Genomic DNA, 25,432 nt, shown 5'->3' with positions numbered 1-25,432 from the left:
CATTTACCTTTCTGTTCCTTCCTTAGAGTTAAAAGCTCTAGGAAACTTCCACCCTAACAGAATAATGCTATGTGTGATGAACAGCATGCACACTGACTCTCCCAAAGGATTGATTTATGAATATCATCTATTATATATCCCAAGCACAAAGTATATACTCTTCTCTAAAGCAATAAAAAGGCCTATATTTGACTTTAAAATTCACACCAAAAGGAATCTGTCTTGTAATTTTTATTAAACCTATTTCTCTAAAACTAGCTTTTAAGCATACTTAGAGCATAGCATTTGTTTTTTTTAATTGCTTTGATTTCCTAGCAAAATGTAAAAATTTAGAGGCTTATCTCTGAAATCTTTAGAAAATTAAAACATTAGCTCATCGGTTCAATGCCTAGAAATCACGGTTATTGGCAGTGCTTTATCTAGATCTATACTGACCTTCAGGACAGTCAGAGATGCCTTCTACTGACAACGAGAAATATACAACAATTTTATATCCTTTCAGAAACAATAAACTGGAAACTAGGGAATTCAAAGCATTTCCTCTTTCCTTTGATCCCTACAACCTGTATATGCAATTAAGTCACTTCATTGTCAATAACAATCAACACACCTGGATTAAAGCAGAGTGCAAGATGGGGAATCAAACAGTAACCCATTACATTTTTTTTTTATTGTATACGGGATAGGAATACCCGGAGGCATATCAAATGCGTAGCAGGGGAGCAGCGGCCTACCCTATGTGCAGGCAACAAGGGTGTGCACAGAGAATTTTATTTTATTTTGTTCTGTTTTTAGTTTATTTTCTCAGTTGATGTTAGATATGGAACTATGAACAGATGGTTACCTAATACCCTGAATCTCCACTTAAGGCAGCAAACTAGTTATTCCTTTTTTTTTAATTCAGAGAATTTTAAAACAATAATAAAACCACCCCAAAATTCGTTTGTTTTTTATTATCATCTTGAACTAGCAATTCTAAACAATGTTAGTGATAAAATACTTCTCTGTAGCAGGGTACACTATGACCCCCATGATCTCTGCCCACTCCTGGTAGGCTAGTGCTCATATCAAAACATTGTTAAGTTCTGTGTGTGTATGTATATACATACATAAATGCTTTAAGGAAATATTTATACACACACATATATAGTAATTGAACACAGCTAGTTTCCACTTTAGTCACTGCACAGATGCTTCTATTGACTTAAAGTAAATAAGACAATATGTCAATAATTCTTCAGTAGAGCATGACTTTTTAAAATGAATTGTCAAAAACATGTATCCATTTAGATAATCAACTTGGCAGCTGCTGTGTACAAGGTAAATCTAAATCCATGAGCATACCTCATTTGACCTTCTGTTATTTCTAGAATTATCCAGTTAAAAAGAAATTACTAGTAATTTAGACTTTGGTAGAGTAATTCTTGATGAAAACATTAATTCTCAAAGCATTAGTCCAGAGCCTTTCCCTGGCCAACTCATTTAGGAATTAAACTGTTTCTAAGGCATTCCAAATATGTAAGACCTTTAACTGTAAATGAAAAGCTTAATATATATGGTTTAGAATCTGATTCTCCAATTGTTTTATATATAAAGTATCAATTTTTCTAGGAAAATGAGATACGGCATTTGAATCCTTATTTGGGGAAAAAAATTAGATGTGAGACATACAAAAATACCCTAACAAACATTAAACACAATGATGACAACACTTACCTAAACCTTCAGATTCAAAGAGGTAAGTCTCATCAACCCCAATGTGCCTGCACCAGTGAAGGAAGTTCGCAGTATTGTCTCTAGCAAAGAATGAACCTGAAGCAGCATCTTTCTTACAGGGCACTTTTCTCATTGGAAAATTCTGGAAAAGATGAAAGGATAATTTTAAAAATGCCTATTGAAGATATTTTCATTAGATATCCTTTTTAATATTACTAAATAAATGTTTGGTGCCTTGAATGTAACTACAAACATACAACATTAAGAGGAAAAGATATCTTCAAAATTATTTTATTTACTTTAAGTATATTCCAAAAAATGATTCCTAGGAAATCAATCTAGTCAAAATCTAGTCAAGATCAAACATCTCTAACCTCTTTCTGCTTAAAATAACATGAGTCTTAAATAAAAAATGACAGTTTAATAATTCTAAAGCACACCTCTACATGTCTCTCTACACACAGTTCAATACAAACACAAAATTACTGCTACGCTAAAGGTTAATGGACACACTCATTTTTGTTCACTTTCTTATTTGTAGGTTCATAAATGTGGTTCTGAGTTTCTTGAGGATACTGTCAAACAAGTAGTAGTCCATTCTTAATTCAAGTTCTTTGAAAACTGACAGTCTTTTTAGACAATCCTAATTTTTTATCTAGACCAAGAATAGTTAACCTGCTGAGGCAGAGAGGTTTTAGTTATATTTTAAATTTCTACTTGAAAAAGCAATTCATGCATAAGATTTTAAAAAATGCAATAGGCACAACAGGGTATACGTCTTTCTCCCTCCTCTATCACTCAGTTCCTCTCTCTTCCTAGAGATAACCGCTATTACCAGTTCATTATGTACCCTTCCTGTTGCTGTATTTTCCAGGATTAAAATAGCCTTGTGAGTTTTTCTAATTGTCAACCGAAATCTTCTCACTCACATGTTAGTAACCATTTCTACACACAAGGGCATCCACAGAACGCTGCACAAACACGCTAGCCCACAATCTGATCTATGTGTGTATGTGTCTTAACAGTCTATAGGTGTCTTTTGGGGTGAAAAAATAACAAATTAAAGCAGTCATTTCTAGTGAATGGATAATGCATTCCACTCAGTTTAGGTGCCATAATTAATTTTTAATGACTTGTTTATTGAGAAGCATTTAAATTGTTCTTAAATTTTCCTGCACAATGGTATTTGTGAAATTGTGGTTATCTTTTTAGAATAAATCCCTAGGAGAATTATGTTATGTATAGAAATATGTGCTTTACTTTCAATGTGATATGTATCACCCACTGTCTCCCAGAAAGATGATACCATTCCTATTTCTACCAACACTACATGAGTATCCAGGTGCCACGCTCACAGACCCCAAATCTCATCAGTGACCCATGTTTGATGTGAAGACAGGAAACTGCATCTACTTCAAATTATGACTTAAGGGTTAATAGAGGAAAATTGTCTAAAAAATTATTATTCATGCAATCAAATTATAGAATTTGCCACCAAGACAAAATACAGGGAATCTAAGGATGGTGATGATGATGGTAATAATAATAATAGCAGTAAAAATGATAACTATGTGCCAGGAACCATCACAAGCTCTTTTCTCATTTAACTTTCACAAGTGAGAGTATTATTCTCAAGAAGAGCTAACTACTTACTAGACATTTACTTACACCAGACACTAAGCTAAATACTATCTGTACATTTAATACTATCTGAAATTCATTTAATTTCACTAAATCCTCACAAATAAGTCTGGCAATGTAGATATTAATACTCCCATTCTGCAAGATTAGGTAAATTATCTAAGGTCTTATATACATAGTTGGATGGAAGCTTGCAACCTTTCAGATATGATAAGAAATGTATATTATTAACAAATTAACACGAACCAAGGTATAATATCACCTACTGTCAGGGCACCAGGTGGCTCAGTCAGTTAAGTGTCTGACTCTTGGTTTTGACCTGAAAAACTTTCATCAAGATCATGAAATCGAGCCCCATGTCAGGTTCCATGTTCAGTGTGGAGTCTCCTTCAGATTCTCTCTCCCTCTACCCCCTGCCCATTCTCTCTCAAATAAATAAATAAATAAATAAATAAATAAATAAATAAATAAATAAATAAATAAATAAATTCTTTAAAACCACTTACTGTCAAACATGTTCTTACCTCAAGTTCCTCAGAGTTGCATGCTTTCACCATGTTTTGAAGAACATCAATCAGTTGGCACAACAGCACTCCATTATCAAGTTCTTCCAATAATCTTTCCGCCTTAACCTCAGTACCTAAAAACATATTTCAAAGGTAAGATTCTACTAGAAATGGTAAATTCAAACAATATGGTTAAAATTTAATTAAACGTAATTCGATTATAGCTGAAACATGAGACAAATGTTAGATCAGACTCCAAGTATTCATTCCTGGAAGCAATAGTCTAAACAGATAATGCCAAATTAAGTGAAAGACAACTGAAACAAAAATATCTGTGATGTAGAAGAAAAAAATAAAATGATATTTTATCTCATTTCTTAAAAACCAGAGTGCTTTATATTTCACTATTAACTGTTCAGGTTACGTTTTGATTCACTGCATATTCCTACTGCCTGCACCAGAAAGATTCACCATAAGTAAGATGAACTTTGTTATGATCTTAAAATTAAAGATAACAGCATAACAAACACCTGGAGAATACCAACTTTTCACCTCCAAAATCCTTTCCTTAGAACCCTTAATAATTACATAATAAACTTCTAAAAAATTATCTAAATCATCAAACTGATATGAATTAGAGTGTGCAGTGTTTTTAACTATCTTGGAAAGACCATAGATGAAATTCTGTATTTGAAAGACAGTGTTTTTCTGGGGAGAAAGTTGAGAGCACTCCTAGTCTCTAACTGAGTAAAGAAATATCAAGCCAGGGATCCCTGGGTGGCACAGCGGTTTGGCGCCTGCCTTTGGCCCAGGGCGCGATCCTGGAGACCCGGGATCGAATCCCACATCGGGCTCCCGGTGCATGGAGCCTGCTTCTCCCTCTGCCTGTCTCTCTTTCTCTCCCTCTCTCTGTGACTATCATAAATAAATGAAAAAAAAATTAAAAAAAAAAAGAAATATCAAGCCAGATATTCTCCAACCTGACAGTTCCTCCTGGGCTTCACATACCTTTGTCCCTCAATGCCTCAGAAATAGCAATCATTTCCACTACAATATATATTTCACTCAGAATCTCATGCCTTATATGAGACTATGGGAGGCAGTGCATCAGTAATAGAGATCCCAAATCAGACCTATATACTTAAAAAAAAAGTTTTAACATTCACAATGAAAACGTTGATTATTCAAAGATTACCACTGACTTCTTGTGTTAAGCCTCAAACTTCCTTACTATCCAAGCCCTAAAGTTCGAGGTGAATTGGAGTATCTCCCCAACTAGAATGCAAGCTTGTGAGAACAAGGATATCAAATAATCAAATATTCCATTCACTGGAGTATCCTCAGCCTCTGGAACAATCACTCCTTGACAGAAAGAAAGATTCTCAATAAATATTTACTAAACAAAAAAATATACAGTTTTAAGTATCTTTCCAAGTCTTACCTAATAAACCGGATAGCCAGATTGACAGATCTTCTTGCATGGGCAACAGGGTGGCTTCATGCCTCACAGCTATCCACTCATCATACTGACAAACATCAGCCAAACCTGGCCCGTGTCTGGGGGTTAAAGGACTCCGTGGACTTAGAGGCAGGTCTTCTCCAAACCACACCTAGAGAAAACACCAAACGAATGGATGAGACCTTCTTAAAAGTTAGTATAACCTATACTTACATTTAAATGATGAATTATAGACAACATATAATATACACATGCATAAAACTATAGCAGGTTACAGAAAGTTTATAAAGTAGAAACAAACTATTAATCTAGATACTTGAGATATTTTCAGTATCCAAAACTGCGGTAAATACAAATGAATCCTTAATCAATGAATGGATTCTAAAAAAAAAAAAAAAAAAAAAAATGAATGGATTCTACTATCAAACCACAGGATAAAGGTCAACAAATAATATTTTTGCTTCACTTGCTAGCTAAGTTTAATAAGTTATGTGAACCACAGCTTCAGCCTCTCAGCTATAAAATGGGTCATTGTCACCTGCCTTATAAGATACATCTTTGTAGCATCTAGCATTGGGCCTAGTAACAATTGTTGTATAATAGATAAATAAATGAACAAATGCATAAGTGGGATTTTATAACTTTTGAACATAATAACCGTGTTCTCTTAAATTCTATTCTAAATAATTTGGTATGTCATTTGATTTTTGCATGGCCCACAATCTAAGAATGGTTTTTGCATTATAAAATGGTTGTCATCTAAATACCTAAATAATAGCATCAGTTTTGCGTACTGACCTGCAAAGCTAAATATTTACTACCTGGCAAATCTCTGGGTAAGAATAAAAATTGACAGAAACATACTATCAAACCAAAAATTTTGCAAAATTTTGAAATACAATTAGACATGCTTTAATATAAGGTTATTGAGAGAAAAGACTTTTCACATCTCAATTCAGGACACTTCCTGAATATTCAAGCCCAAGTGATCAGGGATTCTCACAGGAGACAAGCCTGAAATGGAGGTCAGAGCGTGAGTGAGATGAGAGAGTGTCCACACATGGTGATAGCCCTGTGTACCGTATTCACAGAGGGTATTCACAGAGGAAGATGGGGAAAGATCCCAGTGCTGGGCATCAGAGCCCAAGTCAGCTGAGAAAGCCATCAACTCAGGGAAGGTGTGGCAGCAACAATGGGAGACAGGTTGTATTTGCAGGGATTTATCAAAAGGGAGCCAGATTTCTCACTGCCAAAGAAGTGGAATAAGAGAAAACTAGAATGAATTCTAGAGTGACTTGAAATATCTTTTACCAGAAAGCAAGGAAGGGCTCAAAGAATGATAGGGATCAACCAAAAGGACAGAGAAGTAAGCATGAAGGGACTTCTACTGGCTAAATCAAGAGCAACTTGAGCATCAAACAATAATGTAAATGGATTATAACCCATTGAATAGAAAACTATTAATGCATATAGACATAAATACATGAAGAAACTGGGATTTTGAGGAGAAATGAGATTTTTATGTAGTTTCAAAGTGCTTCCCCACAAAATACAAAGAGAAGAAAGAAAAACTTTACAGTAAAATAACCTGACAGACAGCAACTTAATGAGTGACAAAGGTAAACACCATCAATAATGAGACAAATCAAAATCACATTCCATCTGCAAGGATGCAGTGAGAAAACACAGTATCCCTCTGTGATATTCCTACCAAAGATGCATAACCTGAATCTAACCATGAGAACACACAGGTAAATCCAAACTGAGGGACATCCTACAAAATAATTAGTCTATACAATTCAAAAGTGTCAAGGTCACTAAAGAGAGCAAAGACACCATTCTAGACAGACTAAGGGACAGGACAACTAAATGCAGCATGTAATTCGGAACTGGACATTATGGAGCAATTGACGACACTTGAATGTGGTCTGAGTATTAGGTGGTAGTGCTGTAGCAATGTTAATATCCAGTTCCAATGATTTCATTGCAGTTGTGTAAGATGAAGTCCTTATTTGTGAGAAATACACACTAAAGTATTCAGAGGTAATGGGGCATTAGACTGGCAACTTACTCTCAAATGGTTCAGGAAACAAATATGTCTGTTCTTGTGATTACTTTAAAATACAGGATTTTTTTAAAAAGATTTTTTATTTATTTATGATAGAGAGAGAGAGATTGAGAGAGAGAGAGAGAGAGAGAGAGAGAGAGGCAAAGACACAGGCAGAGGGATAAGCAGGCTCCATGCCAGGAGCCCGACGTGGGACTCGATCCCGGGACTCCAGGATCATGCCCTGGGCCAAAGGCAGGCGCTAAACCGCTGAGCCACCCAGGGATTCCCTAAAATAAAGGATTTTTTTTAAAAAAGAGATATGAGGATAGGTAATACCAAGTGAATCTAGTTCCTTCTTGATTTTAAATGTAGATCATTTTCCCTCTAAAATCTATTATACATACTGAGGTATACTGAAGGCAAGTCTTACAACACCAAATCAAAATCCATAATACCATTGTTAAATTAGGCAAACTCTGAAGAAAAAAAAAAACGGAAGAAGGTGCTGCTTTCACGTTTTCTGATGAGAAACAAACACATTTTACAAATACCAAGGCAAAGAAAGAACACGAATACACCACAAGAGGCAAGAAGGAATAGTGAAACTCAATAAAAATATCCAAACTTGGGAAGCCTGGGTGGCTCAGCAGTTTTAGTTTCAGCAGTTTAGCGCCGCCTTCGGCCCAGAATGTGATCCTGGAGACCTGGGATCGAGTCCCATGTCGGGCTCACTGCATGGAACCTGCTTCTCCCTCTGCCTGTGTCTCTGCCTCTCTCTCTCTCTGTCTCTCATGAATAAATAAATAAAATCTTAAAAAAAAAAAAGTCTCCAAAGTTTAGAAAACAACAACAACAACACATAACTTATTTGAGGGCCATTATTTCAGGAGCTAAGGGTAGAGACTGAGGAATGAACCCCTAAATATATAGAGATCTTAGAAAGTTTCAGGAAAAAGACAAGATATCTTTCTTATTTATTTCTCTGAGTTCTCTTAAAATTATTTCAAATGGACTAGAGCAAAAATTACTATCTAAATCTTCCTTTTTCCTAAGCATGTCTTATTTCTGTTTGTAATCCCAGAACTCAGTATAATATTTATTTAGCACATGGTATTCAGTTAAATATTTGTTGAATAATTGAGGATGTTAGCAAATGACTCTTTGCACCATCAAAATCAAGATGCATCTTATGGGTGGAGTATTTTAGAGCCAATAGAATGTTATTTGTCTTTTAATCATTTGGTTGAACTGAAAAAAAAGGCAGACCAGTTGCAAATATTTGTCAAGGAAAGATGTACACTAGTTAGAAGGGTGGTTTTCAAAAAAAAAAAAAAAAAAGTGTGAAAATGGAGAAGCTAACATTAACAGGAGTCATTCTAATTTCTTGTCACATTAATTAAATGAACATTTTGGTTTTCCTACTCTTGCCAACAAAAGATTCTATAATAACCTGGGCTAGTCAATAGCATATTAATGTTGTTAGAAGTTAGATGTTAACAGCAAAAACTGCATGGATAAGGGTTGTTCTCAAACATGTGAAAGCTGTCATATGCAAAGATTCTTAATCCACAGGCAGTCTACAAATGAACCTGAGTACATACACAAACTTTACTTACATTTAGGCAAAATCTTATGCCTGTAGACAAACGGGCCTTTTTTCAGTTCATAGCTTATCAGATTCTCAAAGGAGACTATGTATGACCTAAAAGAGATCAGGAACTACTGTTCATCAATTTTTAGACTGTATGTTTATTTACTAATCAGAATGAATGACATAAAAAAAAGAAGGGCAAGGAAGATCTTAATGTATTAAATTAATAAGAAATCAACTGATAAGCTATCTACTGGATGTCTCCTCTCTATAAGGCATTCATGGTTAACTACATAACTGTCTAATATAATTAGCAGAGAAAGAGGTGAAAATCCTACAAAGTTTTCACACTCATCAAGGAGGGAAGCAAAAACGTCCATGACAGATGGTAAGAGGACTCTTGGAGAAGATTTAATAAAGATATATCTGCAGAATCTAGACCAGAGAAGGTTTCATGGAACTATAAAACAAAACCATGAAGAAAATCAGCAAGTTAAGAAAATATTAATAGCATTAGGGTAGAATGAGAAGAACATGGTCAATGTGGCAATTATCAAAAGCACCCTATGATGAACCAAGAAAATATAATTAACATGAAACTGATGACATTTCTGAGACTTAAATAAAAAGAGGACAAATAGAAATAATCTGATTTTAAAAAATGGTATAAAACACGGTTTTGAGTAACAAAGGAGTTTTGAGCATACTCAATGTGGATTTGAGAGGATCCAAAGAGCAAGAATTAGACCTTTAGGTCCCAAAAGGAAAAGAGTATAATAGAACTCTTTATTAATAGAGTAGAGGATATAGCTGCACAGCACACATAGGAGAGAGTATAAGCAGGATCATATTCAGAACTGTTGTTAACATTTGATAAATACATCATCTTTTGTCTTCAACCACTGTCATCTTGATAAGCCTTCTTTCAAGAAAAAGAAAGAACAGATGAATGAACGAGAGAGAAAGAGAGAGAGAGAGAGAGGAAGAAAGGGAAGGAGGGAGGGAGGGAGACTTTCATGACACCGGTATAATCTCCAGTTTTATATGTGGTAAATTTTGCTGTATCAATGATACAACCAAGCTTCTGAAGTGTCTACTACGTAACACACAATGTAGTAGGCACTTTGCTCATGTTCTCACATTGATCCCATTGATTTCCTCAACAAACACCCTGAAAAATAAATGCTATTATCCTCAACTTGGAGGTGCGGAAGCAGAGGTCAAATAAGTCACCAGAATTGGCAGAACCAGAACCACAAATGATTACTTTTAAAGTTCTCACTTTGCAAGGGAAATTTTATTATCTGCTGCTCACATCTTAATAAGTAGAATTTCAATCTGATTTTTATCTTTAAATTGAGATTCAAGCATATTCTATTCATACCAAAAGAAAACTTTCAAAAGAATATAAGAATGATACAGCAAATACCAACATTCAAGTGTAAGGTTATTCTGGTTTGTCTGATTATCTCCAGCTTGCCTCCTCTCACCAAAAAGCAAACAAACAAACAAACAAAAAAAAAAAAAAAAAAAAAACACTTGAAATTTTAAGTTTTAATGCCTGGTTATTTATAGGCATGATAGGGCACAGGCACAATTATCTAAAATAAATAATTTATAATTGTTTTCATTGAAAGCTCTTTTAATTACAAATACATAGTAAATTGTAAGGAGAGAAAAACTACAAAAATGTTCCAATTCTCTTCCCAAGGGAGTATAAGAAAGATGGACTTAACCAATTCTAAGGAATTATTGACTCTTGCAAATAATGAGTAGAAATGAATGCTTAAAATTAAAATCTTTTCAGAACTAGAAAGTTAAAGTACAGTAATTCCTGTTATTAAAATTTGATGCTTAAAAGAACTAGTACAGTAAAAACGTTTTGGGATGATTTTAGTATTCTACTAATTATTGTAACTTTATATAATCTCATATAATTATTATCTCATAATTTTAAAAACATATTTTTCCAGGGAAAACACATACTTGAATTGCAGGTTGCATGGTCATCTGTATTGAAATGAAGTTCTTTTCTGAAAACAGAACAAAACATTAATATGCAAATAACAGTAGCTTTCCTACTCCCCCAGCCCCCAAATTACAAAGAATCTGCTTTAGTCTCCTATTTAACTGAAAACCTAAAACTTTTTCTTTTATTTGGAATAGCGTGACTGTGGGAGAGAATTCAACAATCACTCCTAGCTTCTCACTTATGAAAGTACTCGTATTAAAGAGGCAAACCTGAAATACACTTTATATGCACTTTCTGGCACTAATACCAAAGTAATTCGCGCAGCATCTGGCTAGAAAAATACAACTGACAATGAAACTTCGCACATGAAGAAGTCTACCCTAATTTTCCCTGTAAACCTAACATGAACTTGTACAATGCAAACAGCAACAATACAATGGCTGATGCTGAAGTCAAGAACTCTCATCTGATTTTTTTAAAGAGATCGTGTAAACTCATCTGGACTTTGTAGAAATTAACAAGCTTAACCATCAGCTGCTTCTGCCAGACAGCAAGGTAATAAAGACTGGCATCAATTTTAACTGTTAAACAATACTCAATGCCTTTCTATAATAATTTTTCATAAGCTATTTTCTCCATAAGGTGCTAAAGAAAAGGAAAGAAAGAAGAAAGAAAGAAAGAAAGAAAGAAAGAAAGAAAGAAAGAAAGAAAGGAAGGAAGGAAGGAAGGAAGAAAAAGAAACAGCAAATTTAACTCCAAAATCTATAGGAAATCTACTTTGAAGTCTATACGGAAAAAAGTATGATTTTAATTAATTAGGTAAATACAATTATTTAATGTATTTTCAGAAGGGAAAAAAGGTGAAGAGCATAAAAACAGAATAACACAGACTATATAAAATTTAGGATTTTTGATTGCTTGTAGCAACATAATATACTAGTCTCTTTGTTATTATAAACCATAATTAAAACACTGTACAAAAAAAATTAAAATGCTATAAAGCTATAATGCTATCAATTTCCAAGGAAAAGTTACTTTCGCCTCTAAGTTATACCAAACATACCTCCTGCACAGTATCAATTACACATACCACTTTCCTTTCAGGAACATTTCTTCTAGTACCAAAGTTGAACTTGAGCTAAATCTAACTGAAAAGTCTGATGTTACATCACACTTTCTTTGGGGAAAGCAAAGGACAGCAGAATGTCCTTTTTGATGTCATTTTTCCTTCTCTCTACCATAGCAAAAGGCCAAAGTACAATTGAGCATTACTAATGAGCTTGTTATGCTTCCCACGAGCTAATTCAGTGGGGAGTACATTTTCCTTTAGCATAAATAATCCTTTGTCCTCAACAATGGTCCACAGTAAGATGCTTCCGAGACCATTTTTTAAAAATGCAGCAGAGAAGCTGCTCCCATTAAAATAAGGAGTCCCAAAAAATCAGATAAGAGCTTTAACAGTTGGAACTGTCAACCCAAAACAAAAGAGGGCCTAAATTATAAGGCGTGTGCAAATCAAGAACAGTGACATATTCACAAAGAAGCTAGCACAAGAATGTTTGGTAGTTGCACTTTTTATGGAAAATCCAACAAAATTAGTTTCATGAAAGAAATGAATTTGTGCGCAACCTTCAGTCGCTTGAACTTTAGCAGAAGAGTCTTTTTAGATACATATTTTTCAAAGCATTATTCTTGTGTAATGCAAAGAACTACTTTTAAGATGACAAAAATATAACTATCCATATTGCCTTTAAAAAGAAACTCTTTGGGCAGCCTGGGTGGCTCAGCAGTTTAGCGCCACCTTCAGCCCAAGATGTGATCCTGGAGACCCAGGATCAAGTCCCACATCGGGCTCCCTGCATGGAGCCTGCTTCTCCCTCTGCCTGTGTCTCTGGTCTCTCTCTCTGGGTCTCTCATGAATAAATAAATAAATCTTAAAAAAAAAAAAAGAGAAACTCTTTAATGAAATCTTACTCAGAGAAGCTATAATGTGTCTTCATGTATGAAAAACTATCATGTATGCAAATATATGCTTTTATTGGGAAACTTCTATAAACTGATGAGATTGTATCAGTGAATCATCAATGAATTAACAAGTACTCATCATGTCCCTGATCCTGAGAACCAGTTATTGATATTTTCTAGTTATTTACTATTCTCTTTCTAAACCATCTTTGTGTCCTCAGGCATTTAATCCCAAGAGTAGCATCTATTCTACAGTTACCCTGACCCTAGTCTGCATCACAACCACAATTCTTCCTTATATTTTTTTTCCTTTTGAAAAAAATTTTATTTAAATCCAAAAATTAACCTATAGTGTATTATTGGATTCAGAGGTAGAGGTCAGTAATTCGTCAGTCTTATATAACACCCAATGCTCTTTACATCACGTACCCTCCTTAACATCCATCACCCAGTGATCCCACCCCCCACCAGCATCTTGATCAGCAAATTGTTGCCTTTATTTTGTTTTGCTTTTGTCTTTCTGTCTTTTGGGAGGAGCCTATTTCAACTCTTTGCCAACTCAAGGAAGTCTTTTCCCTTAGATTTGGGCAAAAAAAGAACTCTCAAGTGACCAAGTCCAAACTATACTGTAATCCTGCTGGGAATCATTCATGAGACCAGGAGTTTAAACAGATCTTAAAGGAAGAGTACTGTACTTAACTTTTAAAATCTGGGGAAAACAGAAACACAGAAGGCACTCACTCACCCACCTGAAACCTGAACAGGATTTGGACCTGACCCACTCATCTTAGAAACAGGTTCAATTATGAGGTCCTCAAGATCATTTATGATGAGCCTCTTCATACTCATTTGATTTCAGATCATGATGGGGGAAAAAATGTCAACTAGTTGAACAGATCCTTTGTCCCACAGCTGTAGGCTTTGAAACTGAGTAATTCCTCACCCACATTATAAGATATGATGGGGAGCAAAAGGGGGCATAGTGCATTCTTGGTACAAATCAGGGAGGACACTTGGAAAAGAATGGCAAAGAAACAAGTTTTTTTTCAGAAAAATATTGACACTACCTGCTGCTGTATGACATACAGTACTCAAACACCAGATTATTGCCATTTTTAAATACATAGGCTTCAGGGATACAATAAATGTCAAAGTTGGGATAGTGGGATAATGTTTACTGCTGAGGAGGAAAAGGGAGATGAGACTGGGGAGGAATGCACAGAAGCCTTTTAACTGTGCTAGTAAGACTTTATGTCAAGATAAGTGGTAAAAATACAGGTATTATACTAGTCCGCATGCCTTTCTGGATGTCAAAACCATTTCATCATTTTTTAATGTTTCATTTAGAAAAACAACTGAAGAAGGTATCCTCTCTGATTTGTTGGGGGCGGGGGAGCACTTTCTTAGCTTCAAAATTTTGAGTTAAATATTTCCTAATTGCCTAATAGGGAAAATAGAAGTGCTATATAGCCATACCAAACATATTTCGGTTTTTTTCAATGTGTACTAAAATAACTCACCATAAAGGCACCTACTATGGTAGCAGAAAGTAGCAGACACATCTGGTTTGAATTCCAGGCCTAGCATATTAGCTATATGCGTACCTTGGGGTACTTAACTTTTCTCCTCTATAAAATGGGATACCATCAGCTCCTTCATATGGTTATTTTTTTTTAAGATTTTATTTATTTATTTACGAGAGAGGCAGAGACACAGGCAAAGGGAGAAGCAGGCTCCATATAGGGAGCCCGACTCGGGACTCGATCCCGGGTCTCCAGGATCACATCCTGGGCTGAAGGTGGTGCTAAACCGCTGAGCCACCGTAGATGCCCACCTTCATATGGTTATTATAAAGATTAAAGGAGATGATACACATAAAGGACCTGACACATAACTACCACTTAACAAATGAGTTGGTATGATTAATACTATGATGATATACTTATAGTTCATTTAATCCAACTTACCAAATTTAAAAGAAAGAAGGTTGTAAACTGCCCAGAATTCAACATAATATGGAAAGCTTCTTTTGCTAACAGATAAATATAGTTATAACCAAAAGTAAAAGCTTTAAAACAGCCATGTCATAATTGGGAAGTTACTCAGATAAGAGTTTTGACTCTCAATTCTCTTTCCCAGAATAAAAGTTTTCAGGAACTTATCTAACATAGGCCCTTGGATCCACTCAACCTGTCTCCTTGTTGTCCTCCCTCAGTTTTGTTCATTTCTTTCTTTCTTTTTTTTTTTTTTAGGAGATTTTACTCATTTATTCACAAGAGACACAGAGAGAGGTAGAGACTCAGGCCAAGGGAGATGCAGGCTCCCTGCGGGGAGCCCAATATGGGAATCGATCCCAGGACCCCGGGGTCATGACCTGAGCCCAAGGCAGACACCCCCCAGGCACCCCAGTTTTGTTCACTTCTGTGGCTACATCACGGTTCCCACTGTGTGCTTCTCCATGTGGTATATGCTCATTCACTTACTCAACAAGCACTCACTCTCTCTCTTTCATGAACCAGCACCAAAGCCTCTCAGAGACACAGTGATGACTGTAACAGATGTGTGACCTGCCCATATGGAACCAAGTTGAGAAAACTTTAAAAAGCAACCACAAATGAATATGTGGTGTTAAATCATGGTAATTTTATTATTATCATAATAATAGGGAAGGAAAGAACAGGAAAGGAAACAGCAGGCGCCTACTTTAGACTTAGACTGAATGGTTAGAAATGGTTTCGCTGGAGGGAAAACATGAATTTTAAGAACAGAAGGCATCAGTCAAGAAAGGAGAAGGAGAGTTCCAAGTGTAGAGAATCATTTCTGTGAAAACTCTGAGGAGAGAACATGGCACACCCCTAGAGGCTGCACGGACAACGGGCAGCCTCAGGGGGCTGCGAGGCCAGGCAGCAGCCCCATCACACAAGGCCTGCTGAGGAAATTTGACTTTATTCCAGTGATGGTGGGAAGCCATGGAAGAGCTCCAACCAAGGGAGAGCCAATCTAATTCATGATTCCAAAAGAGCTCCCTGGGGGGAGGGAGGAACAGGACAACGAAGGAAGGAGACACAGAAAGGACAGAAACAGTGAGGCCACACAGGAAATGGGTGCATACAGGAGAAGAGATGGAGACGAGGCTGGCAAAGGAAGACAGGAAACCTGAAGGATGGCAATGGTTTGGTGACCAACAATGGTGACTGAGCTAGAACACGGACAACGTCCTCCACTCAAGAGAAGTGAATGGGATTTATATCCAGGTCAGTGAGAACCATGTCCTGCTAACAAAGACGGAGGGCTGGGAGGGAGGGCTGAGGGGCACAATGACTTGGCAAGGGTGACTCCCCGGCTTCTGGCTGGAACAGCAGAGCAAACACATGGTGGGAGCAGTTATTGAGGTGAGGATGACGAGAGTCTAAACCAATAACGGCAGGGAACACGTACTGATAGGTCAAAAGTGCTCTGTTTGGGTCACGTTTAATTTGAGAAGCCTTTATAGATATCCAAGGGAAGTGTCTGTCTGGCAGCTGTAAATACTAATCTGGAGCTGAGAAGAAAGTTCAAGAGGACGTAGAAATTGTCAGCAAATACCTGGGAGGTAACACCACTGAGAAGAATGAGATCATCTTGAGAAAGAAATGGACAAAGCAGGGATAAAGGCCAAAGAATGAGTCCTGAGAAAATCCAACATTTTGACATGAGAGAAGGATTTAGCAAAGGAGATAGAGAAAGAATAGTTGAAAAGATTTTCCATCATCTCAACGAACCCAGGCTTATAATTTGTTTGGTTTACTTCCTTCCAGTAGCCCTTTCTGACTAGCTGGAATTACTTCTGATTTTATCTTTAGTTCTTGAATTCACATAGAATTTCCCCAATCACATGCTTTTACAGTGCTTCACACCATTTTGTGTTATTTCTGCACACTGCTTTGCCAATTTTAAGTTCCTGGACTGCCACTGGAAGCAGGACTGAAAGAAGTATTCAAGCCTAAAGTTTAGGAAACACTTTTGGTAGAATATCAGAATTTCTAGGGAAACTTGGGTTGTCCTCCTTCTCCACAACATTTCTGCTGTGGAACAAAATGTGACATAAACTTGGAAGCAGCTACATAGTAGACAAGCACCTACCGGGAGATCTTTTTTTTTTTTTTTTTTTGTATTCTTTATTATTTTTATTATGTGACCCGAGTTGAGTTGATAAATGATTTTGCCTCTCACCCAGCATGTCCAACGTGGTATTTGTACAGTGGTTACTGGTCAAGGTACCAGCAGGTCAAGTGAGATGCCTGACAGATCAAAGGAATCACTAAGAAAAAAAAATGACTAAGAATGGTGTACAGGAGAGGGTCCAAGTAAAAAGGATGGAATAGCTGTGCCAAAGGGCATAGGTTCTGGAAACAATGTGCTACTTAGGAATTTATGTGCCTCAGTGCACAAGAACATTTTTATCACATCTTAAATAAACTCCATTTGTGGTAGAAAGAATAATAGTTCCCCAAAATGTTTACATCCTAATCCCCAGAACCTGTAAATATGCTACCTTTATGGGCAAAATGGGCACTGCAGATTGAGTAAATTAAAGACTCTGGGATGAAAGATGATCTTGCTAGGTGAAATGTGATCACAAGACTCTTTATATAAGAAGCAGGCAGATGCTAAAATCCTTGATGAACATAGACGTGAAAATCCTCAACAAAGTATTAGCAAACTGAATTCAACAATACATTAAAGGGATTGTATACCATGATCAAGTGGGATTTACTTCAGGAATGCAAGGATGGTTCAACACCTGTAAATCAATCAACATAACATACCACGTTAACAAAATAAAAATTATATGATCTTCTCGATATAGAAATAGCATTTAACAAAATTCAACATGAACTTATGAAAAAAATTCTCAACAGAGTAGGTATAGAGAAAACATAACATAATAAAGGCCATAACAAGCCCTTTGCTAACATGATATGGTCAAAAGCTAAATATCTTTCCTCAAAGATCAGTAACAACACACGGATGCCTACTCTCAGCACTTTTATGCAACATAGTATTTGGCAGCCATAGTCAAACCAATCAGAGAAGAAAAAGAAATGTATCCAAATTGCAAAGGAAGAAGTAAAACTGTCACTATTTGCTCATTACATGATATTCTATACAAAACACCCTCAAGACCACCAAAAAACTCTAATAAATGAATTCAGTAAAGTTGCAAGATACAAAAATCAATACATAGAAATCTGTTATTTCTATACACAAATAACAAATTATCAGAAATAGAAATTAAGAAAATAATCCCATTTACAGTTGCAACAAAAAGAATAAAATATCTGGGAATAAACTTAACCAAGGAGGTAAAAGACCTGAAAGTTATAAGACACTGACAAAAGAAACTGAAGAAGACACAAATATATGAAAAGATATTCCATCTCTTAAACTGGAAAAATTAATATCATTAAAATGTCCATATTGTCCAAAGCAACCTACAGATTCAATGCAATCAGAGAACCCAGAAATAAGCCCACACATTTATGGCCACTTTATAACAAAGGAGCCTAAAATACATTATAGTGAATGGACAGTCTCTTCAATAAATGGTGTTGAGAAAACTGGACAACCACATGAAAAAAAAATGAAACTAGACCACTATCTTATACCATACACAAAAATTAACTCAAAATGGATTAAAGACTTGAATTTGAATGTAAGACCTGAAATTATAAAACTCCTAGAAGAAAACATAGGTGGTAAGCTCCTTGACGTGAGTCTTGGAGATGATTTTTTTGATCTGACACCCAAGGCAAAGGCAAAAAAAAGCCAAAATAAATAAGTGGGACGACTACCTCAAACTAAAAAGCTGATGCACAGCAAAGAAATTATCAACAAAATGAAAAGACAACCTACAGAATGGGAGAAAATATCTGCATGTCATATATCTGATAAGGAGATAATATTCAATTCAACTCAGTTGCAAAACAAACAATCTGATTAAAAAATGGGCAGAGGACCTGAATACACATTTGTCCAAAGAAGACCTACAGACGGCCAACAGACACATGAAAAGATGCTCAACATCACTCATCATCAAGGACATGCAAATCAAAACCACAAGGAGATATCACCTTACACCTGTAAGAATGACTATTATCAAAAAGACAAGAAATAATGAGTGTTAGTGAGGATGTGGAGAAAAGGGAAACCTCATGCACTATTAGTGGGAATGTAAATTGGTGCAGCCACTGTGGGAAACAGTACGGAAGTTCCTCAAAAAATGAAAAAACTGATTCAAAAAGCTATATGGCCCCACAATGACTACAGCATTGTTTTCAACAGCCAAGATACAGAAACAACCTAAGTGTCCACTGATGGATGCATGGATAAAGAGCTGGTATATAAATACAAGAGAATATTACTCAGCCATAAAAAAAAAAAAAGAATGAAATCTTGCCACTTGTGACAACATAGATGTACCTGAAGGGCACCATGCTAAGTGAAATAAGTCAGATAAATAAAGACAAATACTGTATGATCTCACTTATCTGTGGAATCTAAACAAACCAAGATTCTTGATAAAGAGACAGATTGATGGTGTGGACCCCAGTGGCAGGGATTAGGGGGTAGGCAAAATGAGTGAAGGGGTTCAGGGGGTACAAACCTACAATTTATAAGTCATGGGGATGTAATGTAGAGCATGGAGACTATAGTTAATAACACTGGACTGCACATTTGAAAGCTGCTAATAGAGTAGATCTTAAAGGTCCTCATCATAAAATTAAAACTATGTATGGTGATGGGTGCTAGCTAGATTTATCATGATGATCATTTTACAATATATACAAATACCAATCGTGTCCTTTGTACATCTGAAACTAATATAATGCGATATGTCAATTGTATCTCAATAGAAATAAATACATTCTTTTTTTTTTTTTTATTCATAGAGACAGAGAGAGAGAGAGAGGCAGAGACACAGGCAGAGGGAGAAGCAGGCATCATACAGAGAGCCTGATGTGGGACTCGATCCAAGGTCTCCAGGATCATGCCCTGGGCTGCAGGCAGCGCTAAACCGCTGCGCCACTGGGGCTGCCCTAAATACATTCTTTTAAAAAGAGGAATAAAGAAAAGTCAGAGAATGATATGAGAAGTAGAGAAAGAAACAGATTTGAGCTGCACCACTTCCGGCCTTGAAGAGAACATAGGTGCACTCTCAAGGCTAGAAAAGGGAAGGAAATGGATGTTCCTCTGGAGACTCCAGAAAGAAGGAAGCCCTGACAACGTCTTTTTTTTTTTTTTTTTTTTTAAGCTCATTACAGATTTGTGACCTCCCAAACCATAAGATAATAAATTTGTGTTGTTTTCAACCACTAAGTTTGTGGTAATTTGCTCTAGCAGTAATAGGAAAGTAATATACATCTTAAGTGGAGAAAGGAGGCTGGACCCAGAGGGTCAAGACATTTGGCCCCAAGAAAGCAATATACATCCAGAACATGACTGGAAGATAGAGTGAGCCCAGCCAGCATGTTGAAACAATGAGAAAAACACACCAGATGTATACAGAGGCTGAAATATAAATAAAACCAACCAAACAAAAAAAACACATGCAAAATGTATAGGTAAAATCCATTGTGCTATATGTGTTCTCTATCATCATCACCACCACCACCACCACCACCACCATCACCAACACCAACACCACAACCAACATCACCAACACCACCACCATCATTACCACCACCACCAACATCACCATCATCATCACCACCACCACCACCACCACCATCACCAACACCAACACCACAACCAACATCACCAACACCACCACCATCATTACCACCACCACCACCATCACCATCATCATCATCACCACCACCACCACCACCACCATCACCACCACCATCATCATCATCAAAGGCCCTGCCCTGCCTTTGTATCACTGAGATCATTTATTCCTTTACTCACTCATTTAAATATTTACAAAGGCTTCCTGCATTTACTATTTCAGGGAGCAGCACCAACATTCACCAAGTTAAACAGGTCAGCCATGACTCCTCCCTCTCCCAGGCCTCCACTGTCTCAGTGGATCCCTCAGTCAAAACAATCAGTGATCATACCTTGTTGCTTCTGCCTCTAAACTTTTTCTTTGGCATCTAGGGCCACCCCTCTAGTTCACGCCACCATCACCCCTCTCTCTAGGTTTATTGAAACCGACCGATTCCACTCAGTCACCGTTTCTCCATTCCTGCAAGCTTCACCCTGCTCTTCACATACTGCAGCCAGACTGATTCATCACAAACCCTCATCTGAGGATGCCTTTCTACTCCCCTGCTTAAAATCCCTGATGACCCTCCAATGCCTACAGAATAAAGCCCTAACTCCTCAACAAAGCCAACAAAGAGTGATAGATCCCCTCCAGCCTCGTCTCTTGGCCCTCACACTCCAGCCATGTTAACTTCTTTTAGACCCTTTGAGTATGATCTCTCATCTCTGGGACTTTGTACCTGATAATCTATCTACATCATTTTCTCTTCCTTTCTTCCAGACTCAGTCCTATCTATCTTCGGATTTAATTCCTCTAAAAAATCTCCCAAACTCCCTCCCTAATTTAGGTTACACAGCAATACATGCTTTTATTTTACTCTATACTTTCTAAAATAAGAACCATATGGAGGTAACATTCTCCATTTCCTCTACTACTATGTAGAAATTACTGCTAAAATTAGTACCAGAATTACTCCTAAGCACAATAAATGTTGCATTTACCACTAAAGAGATTGAGAAACAATAATGAAGTAAATCTGCAGTATGCTCATTTAAGGAAAAAGCAGCTTCTAAAGCAGATAAAGACTTTTAAGAGAAAGAAATAAGATTCTTACAGCTTCATAAAAACATCACATGTTAGTTACAAAATTATAAAAATTATTTGTTAGGAGTCTTTGTTTTTCTATTTGAAATTTTCCTCTTGCAATGTTTCATAGACATTCAACTTGAATAACTTAACTTTATGTTGAATAGAACTATTCATATATCATAAATTTTTTAAAGAACTTAAAATCAATTTGCTTTTATACATGATAAGCTAAAAGACTATGGAGAACACACCCATACACAAACACTAATATACAGAAATGTGACAACATAAAGCGTCTATTAACAGGAAACTGCTCAAATAAGTTATCATACATTTATATAGTGGATTCATTCAGTCACTTGAAAAAAATAAGAGCTATATCTTGAAAAAAATAAGAGCTATATCTACTGATATGAAAAGATGTTATGTGACCAAAATCAATCTGCAGAACAGTACGTATAATTAATTACATTATTGGGATCACAATGTTTTCCAAACTGGAAGGATATTAAAAAAAAAAAAAACTTCTAAACACAAGTTTTTCAACAGCCAATTTTATTTTTTAGAATCCAAAATAGTAATGTTATGTATCGAGAGAAATTAAAAGTCATTATGCTTAACACTATATAAAGGCAGCTCTTCAACCACAGTTAAGAGTAAACTGTTATAGAAGAGTTTATGTTGTGTTAAAAGTAGGCCGAAATCTCTATAAGTCAGCACTTCAGCAATACCTATCATGTGACTGATGGTCACAGTACTATAAATTCCTAAGATGGTTTCGACATCAAGGATGAAATTATCATTTAGTGCATACACTACATTTTATTACATTCTAGTTCTTTGGAAATTAGTAATTCATTGATAAAATAAGCAGCAACTTTCTGTTAAGACAACCTACTATGCAGCAACGTAGTAACTTAAGAAAACATTCTGTGTTTCTAGAAGGAGAAACACTAATGAAATGCAATTGCAAAGACTGCCTTATCTTGTAAGTAGGCCTTCTGAGGCATTTCTTTATGGCAGTTAAATTTCAATTAAAAATAGGGAAACTGGAAGTGAGATAAAGTCACTGACAGACTCAAGTTTCCTATTCTCTCAACTTCTATGTACGTCACAAGGTTCCTGAGGTATGAGGTGTACGAGATGTATCTGATATCAAAGTACACAAATCAAAGTACACAAAGCAATAGGTAATAAGAAGAGAGTAAAACACATACACACAGACATGTTACTGAAAGAAAACTATAACAATACATATTAGCCTTAATCCCTTACTTGCCTCATCAACAGTTGGCTTGAAAAAAATTACTAAAACAACTGAACTTTCTTAACTGCAAACTTGAGATTCACAGGTGACAGGTGAAAAAAAATAATAGAAGAATGTTGCATAGTGAAAACATAGTGAATACACCAAAGCTAAATGGGAAAATACAAATTAGGAAATATTACTTCTGAACTGGCCAATTCTCCAAACACCACTGAATCCACTTAGTGTTTTGTAATAGCACGTACTTTGGGACGCCTGGGTGGCTCAGTGGTTGAGCGTCTGCCTCTGGCTCAGAGTGTGATCCCAGAGTCCGGGGATCAAGTCCCACATTGGGCTCCCTGTGTCTGTGTCTTCTGCCTCTCTCTATGTGTCTCTCATGAATAAATAAATAAAATCTTTTCTAAAAAAATTAAATTAAAAAATAGCATGTGTGTTGCTGACAGTCTTCTCTTATCACACACTTTGATTTACCACCACAAATTATTTCTATTTTTTTAATTAATGAAATATTCAAAAATAAAACTATACCCATGGCAGAAATGAACCTGGGCCACACAAACAACTCTGTGCGAGATGTTATGTGACACCAGAAGTATAAACAAAGGATAGTCTGACACACAAACAAAGCGGGTTGGACTGAATTCCAGGTGGACTTAGGTTATTTGCTTTCTCTGAGCTTCAGTTTCCTCACCTGTAACAAGCAGTAAACACCAACTACATTACAGGATCACTAAGAGATTTCACAATAATGTAAGTAAAGCACCTAAAACACATACTTGCACCGTCTAGGTAATAGTGTGTTTGATAAACAGCAACAGTGTTTAGTATGTGCCAGATACTGTTTTTAGTGCTTACAAGGTATTAAATTAATCAGTGAATGAGAACTCATCACTACTTCTGGTACTACCTTTACCTTCTGGGCCTCTCAGTCCTTTGGGTATAGCTTGAAACTTTTAATCAGAATTAAACAGCACCGAAATAATAACAGCTATGTGTCAGGCACTGTACTAAACTATTTATGTAGATTATTTCACTTAATCCTCACAACAATCCTCCCATCGATAAGGTAGGAACTATTATTAACCTTCTTTTACAGATTAGGAAATTTAGGATTAGAAGGATTAAATAACTTGCCTACGGTCACATTACGTGGTAAAGCCTGACTTCAGAGCCTGCATGCTTAGCAACTCTGCTATGCTAAAAAGAAATATTGCCTTTAATTCAATAATGTCAAAATAGACTATCCAGTGTCTGTTAATGAATTTTTGAAACAGATGAAATCAGACAACTTGTATCAGAATCCACGCTAGTAGATTCTCACCAGTTTCCACTTCTTCACTCGAATCCATCCCAGTCCGCTCCCAAAGGAAATCTGAGGTTGTGAGAATTCCAATCCTTAATTAAGTGCCAAGAAACATGGTCATATAGCAGGTTCACCAACTGCTTATCTTCGGAGAAAGCAGTTATTAGCGCTCTTGGTACACACGGAACAAAACACAAGGTGTGACTCGGCCTGGGCTTCACTTAAGGACGGAATCAGCAACTCAGCCACGCACAGCACAAAGCACTCTTAAATCCAGGAAACTCCATTTGAAAAGATTCGTTGGGAGCCAGGAGTGGGCAGCGTGAGGGAGGACGCCTTCCGAAAGTTTCTCCAGGTTTCTGGGCGAACTACAAAGCCTTCCCTCTAGTTTACAGCTCAGCCCCCAGGGCAGCCCTCCAGACTAAGGGGTGCGGCCGGAGCGCAGAGCCCCGCCCCAGCCGGACCCGGAGGGGAAGGCGCTGTCAACCTCGCCAGAGGCACCAAGTCGGGGAGCGCCGCTCCCTCCGAGGTGAGTGACTTCACTAATCCTTACAGAGGGTGAGTCGAGAAGCCGAGCGGCCCTAACCGTGCCAGGCGCTGGGGGTGAGGGTGCCCCGGAGCCCTTCAACCAGCGTCAGGCTCCGCTCCCCCCGATTCTGAGGCAGAGCGGTTACGGCTCCAAGCCTGCTCCGGCCGACGCGGTCCGCACCTGCCCCCCGGCCCAGCACACCTGCAGCCGCAGCGCCGCACCGAGGCGGCGGGAGAGGGCGGGCGGACCATCACCCTGACAGCCCCGGGGGCCAATCCGGGGGCGCGGCTGCCGCCGCAGGCCAACCGCAGGGCGTCCCGGGGACCCCGCCGAGCCAGCGCCGGGGGTCCCTCGAGGCCGCAGACGAAGGCGCGGCAGCCCCAAGGCGGCGAGGAAAGGCTCGCGAGAGAAGAGAAGGCCAGCAGGGAAGGACTCACCCGCCCGGGCCCGGAATGGTCACTTCTCCCCGCGGGGCGACATCTCGGTTCCGGCCGCGAAGCCCGCCCGCCTCTGACCCGCCGCCGCCGCCGCCGCCGCCCGCCGCCTGGTTCGAAAGGACCAATGGGAAGGCGGGGGAGGGCGCGGCCGCAGGCT

General features: G+C 37.5%; 1 protein-coding gene across 7 annotated transcripts in view; it reads right to left on the bottom strand.

Moving 5' to 3' along the window:
- GAS2L3 (growth arrest specific 2 like 3) overlaps positions 1-25,432 on the bottom strand; it is a 40,130-nt gene that overhangs the window by 14,249 nt on the left and 449 nt on the right. For 2 of the 7 annotated variants that reach the window (XR_012005973.1, XM_072773269.1), the window contains exons 1-5: positions 24,328-25,033; positions 10,950-10,996; positions 5,305-5,473; positions 3,882-3,997; positions 1,717-1,858 (exon numbers count right to left, since the gene is read on the bottom strand). Coding sequence is in view for 6 of the 7 variants with exons in the window: in XM_072773269.1 (XP_072629370.1) it covers positions 1,717-1,858; positions 3,882-3,997; positions 5,305-5,473; positions 10,950-10,996; positions 24,328-24,355 (502 nt within the window). In the remaining variant the exon portion in view is untranslated. Of the gene's footprint in view, positions 1-1,716; positions 1,859-3,881; positions 3,998-5,304; positions 5,474-8,988; positions 9,075-10,949; positions 10,997-11,998; positions 12,085-24,327; positions 25,034-25,275; positions 25,383-25,432 lie in introns of those variants that run through there. The other 5 variants (XM_072773274.1, XM_072773270.1, XM_072773271.1 and 2 more) reach the window with 5 other exon arrangements.

This window comes from Canis lupus, chromosome 13 (assembly GCF_048164855.1).
Source record: "Canis lupus baileyi chromosome 13, mCanLup2.hap1, whole genome shotgun sequence".
Classification (NCBI taxonomy): domain Eukaryota; kingdom Metazoa; phylum Chordata; class Mammalia; order Carnivora; family Canidae; genus Canis; species Canis lupus.
Note: the sequence above shows the minus strand (reverse complement) of the source record. Positions and strands in the feature narration are given on the sequence as shown.